Source organism: Ipomoea triloba, chromosome 4, assembly GCF_003576645.1.
Source record: "Ipomoea triloba cultivar NCNSP0323 chromosome 4, ASM357664v1".
In the NCBI taxonomy this organism is placed as follows: domain Eukaryota; kingdom Viridiplantae; phylum Streptophyta; class Magnoliopsida; order Solanales; family Convolvulaceae; genus Ipomoea; species Ipomoea triloba.
This window is the reverse complement of record NC_044919.1, coordinates 9,215,753-9,223,505: the sequence shown is the minus strand read 5'-3', so window position 1 is coordinate 9,223,505 and position 7,753 is coordinate 9,215,753. Positions and strand designations below refer to the sequence as shown.

The following is a 7,753-nucleotide window of genomic DNA, read 5'->3' as shown; positions in this document are numbered from 1 at the left end:
GTATTATTAAATCACATTAGTGGATTTCGGTCTAGCCCAACCTAAAAAAAGTTCGTGATTTTTTCTTTTTGGAGTTTCCACGTAAAACATCCTACCTCACTATTTCTTTCATACTACCTTCCTAGTTGTGGAAGCTGACCCAAACTAATTAACATGATCAATTATCATTTAGCAAACAAAAAAAAATGTGCACACATAAAATGAGCGAGAGATATATATGTACTCCTTAATTATCATTATATTCTCACCTATTATTACCTCAAACAACCTGAATATTCAATAACATTAACCCACATGCCGGTAATAACTAGTCTCACATGAAATGTTATTATTAGACATCAATTCAATAAACCTAACACACATACATACCAACTGTTGATTGACCAAAAGTTAGCCAAACTCTCAACTCACATGCATATATGCTTTGGAGAATTGGTGGATAAACAAGTTAACATAAAGCAGTGCATGTGATAATGGACCCATTACATTACATTGTACATATTGCCATGGGACAGCTGAGGCATTTCTTTAGCTGCCTAACACACCATTTTCAAGTGGAGATAGAGAATGGATAGATTCATATTCCTCATTTCTTGACCTACCCATCAATATAATCTCGGCTCACATAATTATCTGAATTTCGATATTTTTTGTATATATTAATATTCTCAATGTTTACTCGAAAGAAATAAATATTATAGTAACGTTTATTCATCACAAATATAACAAACGAGTGAAATAATATCTGGATATAGGTTAGAATCAGGTTCATGCACATATTCTTAATGCAATTGGAATTGAATTGCCAACTATTATATCTTAGCACATGGGAGGATTGGCATATATGTTTAATGGCTATGTGCATCTAAACCTGCCAACCAGGGCTGTCACTTTCACAACCTTCAGGATATATTTAATGATTTATTATTGGCGCTTCAGGATTTTCATTTTTGTACGTTCCAAATTATAAGCTTACTTATACTCATAAAAAAAAAAAGGTTGAAAATAAAGTTCAAAAAAGAGAAAAAAAAATGTTTATGAAAGGCCAACATCATATTTATTTGTCAATAATTGATTGAAATTGATACTCAATCTCTCTATTTGTCAAAAGTAATCATCCCCGCTTTATAATGTCCAACAAAAAATGCCACATAAATAAAAATTTAACATTTATAACTATATCATCTAATATAAGAATTTAAGATAATAAAATATTTATCACTCAATATATATATATATATTGTAAAAATAAGAAATTGCACTAATGATGAATGTTAATACTCTATACTAAGAAAGGGCATGTCATAGCAACAATTGTCATACTTTGAAAAATAAGTTTAAAACACTATTTTGTAAATAAGATTTCAAAATATCTTTCTTTGGAGAAAAAAAAAACTAGAAAATTTATAAGTACAATATAATAATGTACTTGTAGGAGAAGACTTGGTAACATATTTTAATTTTATTGGAGTGAAAAAATAATAAAAATTATAACTTTTTAAACCAATTAAAATATGTCACACCAAGATATAGCGTAAAAATTAAAAGTATAGCATTACATTTATTATTTGATAAAATTTTAAATATATTATTTAGTCAATACTTTAAATATGTTCTCATAAATCTGTGTGTTTAATTCGGTAGAACATTTAAAACCAAAATAGAAACTTAAAATTTTGAAATAAAAAATGAAAATGTACTACTTGTGCTCTTGTCCTTCTTCATTCATTTGATGATGAATTTTTATGCCTTTCACACACAAAGTCATACATACATCTCCCATTACCATAGTTATACCACAGGCCCACAGGCCCAGGTCCACCACTATTTACATACTAAATGTTCACAATTTGAATTGTGAACATTCAGTATATAAATTGTGACAATTCAGTAGATAAATTGTGTATTTCAGACTCGCGTCTACTTTACAAGGTGAACTCAAGTCCACAGAATAATTTGCCCTCCCATTATTGGTGGGTTATATTTCAAAGAAAAGTAGCACCACTGCATACTATTGGCTTTAGATTTCAGACAGGCACAAGTAGTGTACAGGCAAGGCAATGGAATTTGCAAGTATTGTGTCAAATTTGCAATTTCCTTTTCTGGGGAATAATTAATTATGTCCACCACCTACAGATTGTTCATGCATCAGACCAGATATCTTCCTTTTGCAAAAGAAAGAATAGTCATTCGTGGGGCAATCCCATTTCAATTCATTATATAGTTAATTTGGTGACTACAAGATTTAAAGTATAATTTTTTTTTGCAGAGTTGTCTATTAATCTTTTCAATTTAAGCTAGTTAGCTTTTAAAAATCTAAGTTCGTTTTATCTCTGATTGTCAGCTATGATCACAAGGTAGGCTTCACCTTAGCAAATACGAAATTTTCATAAATTAAAGAATAGACATATGTAATTAGATATGTTTCATCCAAGCTATCTTGAGATTATGTATTTAGGGTGGATACCCAAAATTTGACAAGACATGAGAAATCATTGTTAATATTAATTTCATTTTATTTTTATTGTGTATTAATATGTTTAATTGTGTTATATTGTATAGTATTAATTTAAAAGAATGAAAAGAAGCCATGTAGGAGTTATGTTATATTTTAACATTCTTCTCTAAAAAATAAGTCATAATATTTACTCCTTCATGTGGCATTATTGAATTAGTTCTTTTTTATATTTGATTAGTAATTGATTTATTTTTAAAGAAAAAATCACAGTGAGATTGGTCATTTCATAAATAACCATTAAAACTAAAGAGTTTTAACCTTTTTCTTTTTATTCTTAGGGTGGTACCAAAATTAGAATATTCATGGTAAAAAAAATCAAAATATAATCTAAGAAGCATCAAATCTGAAGATGTTGTGGTACCATCAATTACATAAAAGGATTTTGTTAGAATAATAATTTTTTAAAAAAATTATAAAAGAAATTCTATTTTGGTTGGTATCAAATTGTGATGTCAAGTTGCTAATAACTGTTGTAAAATGTGCAAAAGAATTTACTATATTTTGTTCACATGTATGCAACTAAAATTTATGGTACCAAAAATAAATCTTTGTTACAGAATTCCCTCTACCCAATACCTAATCTGAGGATGCTGTGGAACCAACTACTGTTTTTGATCATAAGAAATGTTATAGAAGATAAATGAGGTGTTATGCGTGTTAGGAGGGTCCTTTATGAGAGTGCAAGGAGTGTCCGATTGGGTCACCTTTTCTTTGATAGATTATTTTAAAGCAAATATTACACAACATTTACAAACAGGAACAACTTTTGTACCAAATGTGAAAGTGTTTGTATTTTTTTTTTTTAAGAATCAAATAAGCCTATAAATTAGGTCAAATGGTGCAATTGAGTCCTGAACTATTAAAAAACCTCTCATTTAAGCCCTTAAAGTTGATAAAAATGTGCAATTATATTAGCAAGTTACCAATCAATTGTTATATATTACCATGGACTATAGTTCACCTTACCTTATAGACTCTGGTTCAAAAATTATGTGTTTATAGTTAACATATTATGTATCTTCATTTAATAAATTATGTGTCATATAATTAAATATATTATGTGTCTGTAGTTAATTTCCAGACACATACTCTTTAACTGCAGTACTGCACACAAATAATATGTTAGACACAACAATTCAATACTCAATTCTCAAGTATCAATTTAACAAATTAAATTTTCGACCATCATAACATTTCCATATTTATTTGTCTATTACAATTTAACTTGGCCAATAAAAATTTCAAATCTATTGTGGTTTAGAAAAAAAAAAAAGTATAAATTTACATATTAGAAAATATAGAATTAAGTTTGATTGATAAAAAAAATTAAAAAAGAATATAAAAAAAAAATAAAAAGAACTTTTGAATACCACTCTCACATAAACATATAAACTCAGACTACCCCCCACAGGATAGGTGTAGAGAGTCTTAATGTCTCCCTATATACAGGGAAATCAAGACAAAACCTCAGAAGCTTATTTGTTTGTACTAGACTATGGTTTTCTAAAAACTTTCTTACATTTACTTGTTCTTCCTTTCATTCAAGATTTGAACATAGGACCTCTGCAAAGTCAGTTTAAAGCTATGCTCAATAACATAAATTCCAATTCAAATCTATGTTCCAATCACATTAAAAATTTGAAATTTTAGTTCAATGATGTATTAGGTATAAATCTGTCATAAATTTCACTGTATATATTCAAAAGCCCAACCATGCTCTAAAGGCCATTCTCTTTCCATGCTAAAAAGCTTGATGGGGCAGGAACTCCAGGAAGTTTCGCGCCAAAATTTTAACGCCATAGATCTCTAGCTGTTAGGTAGATGCGTCTGTCTGGAAGGTATATCCAGCATCAGAAAAGTGCGACTTCACTAGTGCAAGAGCCTTAGAGCGGTGAGAAATCTTGTTCTTTTCTTCCTTCGGCATCTCAGCATAACTGCAGATACAACAGACACTTTAATTAGTTGGACTACTTAACACAACATGAAGAGTTTAGGAGCATGATAAGACTCTTTTGGTTTACGTCTGCTCATAGCCATCCGGCTCAAAGATAGGATCCCATCCAAAATCATTTGGTCCCCTTGCTGGAACAATCTTTCCCTGAAATTTTAAGCCATAAAATTAATATAAAAGCAGCTTTTGATGATTCCCCGTCCCTGAAAAGAGAAAATAATAAGAGAAGCTAGATCTCAAGGAATAGTATGCATAGTACAGTAGTACTCTAGCAGTCCCATACATACACAAATACAACGTTAAGGATGACAATATTTCTTATTATGATGCAGAAACAGCATATTTTATGCTAGTAACATGTTTAGAGTCTTAGGAAAGGTTCATAGACTGTATTTTATAGTAGCAAATCAGACTACCCAAAAGCAGAGAGAAATTAGAAATGATCCTCAATGTAGGTTTGCAAGTGTTCAGTGTCCAGATATTCTAAGCAATTCATTTTTGTATGCACCTGTAACACCATAATTCCGTTGGCTAATAAGCCATGATTCAAGCTTCCTTCCAATGAAAGCCCAAAATTTGTCCCTATGTTTCATGTATTTTATGCCACTAATGTTTCTTAAGAAAGGATTCTGCTGTGCGTTTGGCAATGAAGTTGAGTAGAAATCCAAAAATGCTTTTCTAACTTCAGGATGGAGAAAGTTCAAAAGCACTTTTAATCAAACATAAGGTCAAAACGAGATAGAATGACATCTTTCTACATTCCTTGATTGCCTGGCTTCCACTTTTAGAACAGAAAAGACAATGCATTCTTTCATTTAGAAATTTAAATGATCAACCTATGAAAACTACAAGTGTAGTGCTAATTTTTGCTTCTTTGCTGCATAACACTATTTAAAAACAAATGTCAATTAAATGGATGTGTTTGATTACAAGAGCAAGGAGGCTTACCAAAGTTTTACCAACAAATGTAATTGGATCCACATTAGGTCCAATAGCAAGAGAGAAGATACACATAGCATATGCCGATTTATCCTCATATGCCATTAACAAATTGTTGAGACCTAGAAAATGTAGAAACCTTTAAGTGATAGGAAGAAGGAGAAGACATTGTACATAGATGCCGAGCATGAAAGGTGATAACATATTACCTTCATGTCCAGTTTTCTGCAAAAACCACTTGCTGGCCGATGCAATTTCCAATCCATTAACAACATCAGAAATCAAAGGTGAAAGTAATTTAGGCCCAAAATAACAAACAAATCAAGTGTCTAAAAATTACTAGTAACTAGTTGGACTCATAAGAATAAACACCAAGTGCAACAGCCAACAGGGAACGAAATTAAAGAAATGGAAAAACTGTAAGCTCATCAGAAAAGGCTTAATTTCAAAACAATCTATTTTATTACAATACCATCAATCATTAAAGAAGTTGTTTTCTACAATTTGATTCAAATTTATTGACAGCCATTGAAGGAGTTCTCATCTCTATCTAGGCCAACTCACTGGAACAATCCGGCTCTACAACTAACAAAGCTTTTACTTTCAATTTATCTTTCACTATTTCTTAAGAGAGAATCACAAATGAAACAGCAATAAGTTTAATAACAGAACTCAATAATAAGGAATTTGCAAGTAAGTATGGAGTAGCTTTGAGCAATAAGTTCACCAGACACAGCTTAACTGGAAAATAAAATTTTGGGACCCGTACAACATTGAGAAACTCAGATGGCATTAAGTTTGAAAGAATAACAAGAGCAACACTTCCCCACACGAGCAGCACAAAGTTAAACTTACATGTAAGGCCCTGCAAAAACAAAACGAAAGAATTTGAACATTCCATCATCAACCATTCACAAAGAGATATGTCAAAGCAGGTATAAAACAAACAAGCATAAATGTGGCATTTGATATAATAAGCACCTGGGAGCCCCTTAAGCGCATTGAAACAAAGACAAGTATCCTCCACTAGCACAGGGCCCTTGACCTTCCAATTCAACAACAAAACCAATCAATGTATAACCACTTTAAAAAAAATAACAAAAATTGCAATGAAGATATATAATATTAAAGAATTCTGCATTACAGTTTTGTACACGGGTGCATCAAGCATTATACCTCTTTAGCAGCGATTCTAGCCTTCTCCTTAGAGATTTCTTCAGGCTCGCCTTGTAGCTCTGGTACTGTATTTCAATAAATATTAAAGAAAATAAAAATAAAATCGAGGAATATGTAAATATGTGTGTTCATTCGCGGGCGCATAGATAGACACATATGTAAGACTAGAAATGAAGAAGAGAGAATTTTGTGGACATACGGTCGAGTTTGAGGGACTGGAAAGGAATTGAGGTGCCAAGGATGGCTCGGACCTCCTCTAACTTCTTTGCGTTTCCGGTGACGAAGGTCACCGGTCTGGGAAGCACCACCGCCCTTGCCGCCGCCATAATCTCGGGAGTTTATACTGTAACGGAATTCGCGAACAGGAGATTCTGCTAAACCCTTGGAAACAAATTTGGTGGCTTTTAGGACAAATTATAGTTAATTGTGGATCTTGTTTTAAAATAGGCAAAAGGGAACCATTTACTATCATGATTGTTCACCAGCACCATGAATTAAAATATGGTCTATCAAAACTAACTCTTAGGGTGTGTTTGGTAGTTCGGAAAATAATTTCTGGAAATCATTTTCCGGGCTTTTGGTGTTTGGCAGGAAAACGCAGTCAACGGAAAACAATTTCCGTTGACCAAGGAAAATAAGGCCATTTTTCCGGAAAATGACTTCCGAATTTTTTTTCCGGAAGTCATTTTCCGGACTTGGCTTCAACAATTTTTTTTGCCAAAATGACCACATATGTTACTTTTTAAAAGAAATATTATTATTTTATATATTATTATTATTATTTTATATTTTTAAAAAAAATAATTTAAAATGTAAAATTATACAATTTAATTCATTTTCCATAAAATGAACCAAACACACAAAGACAATTTTTCAGAATGCAACCAAACACCGGAAATGAAACTGTTTTCCGGAAAATGACTCATTTTCCAGAAAATATTTTCCAGAAATCATTTTTCTGCTTTCCAAACACACCCTTAATTATTTTTCATATAGCATTTTTAGTCTATTTTTAACAAGTAACACATCTAATTTGATGACATGAAAAATAAAATAATAAAAGATGATGACATGTTATTTATATGGATGCTTTGGATTATTTCAAATCTATTTCATTAATGAAGAAAAATGATTTCTTGCAATGAAATAGGTAGAAATCAAAATTGCTA

At 31.3% G+C, this 7,753-nt stretch overlaps 1 protein-coding gene across 1 annotated transcript; it reads right to left on the bottom strand.

The window, feature by feature from the left end:
- Positions 1–4,089: 4,089 nt before the first annotated feature.
- Positions 4,090–6,982, bottom strand: LOC116016417 (inosine triphosphate pyrophosphatase). Its single transcript, XM_031256667.1, has 8 exons — positions 6,784–6,982; positions 6,585–6,649; positions 6,390–6,453; positions 6,264–6,273; positions 5,618–5,649; positions 5,418–5,530; positions 4,540–4,616; positions 4,090–4,452 (listed from the first exon to the last, which is right to left on the bottom strand). Exons 1-8 carry the CDS (start codon positions 6,908–6,910, stop codon positions 4,332–4,334), a joined length of 609 nt encoding a protein of 202 aa, XP_031112527.1. The 5' UTR covers positions 6,911–6,982; the 3' UTR covers positions 4,090–4,331.
- Between the last annotated feature and the right edge of the window lie 771 nt (positions 6,983–7,753).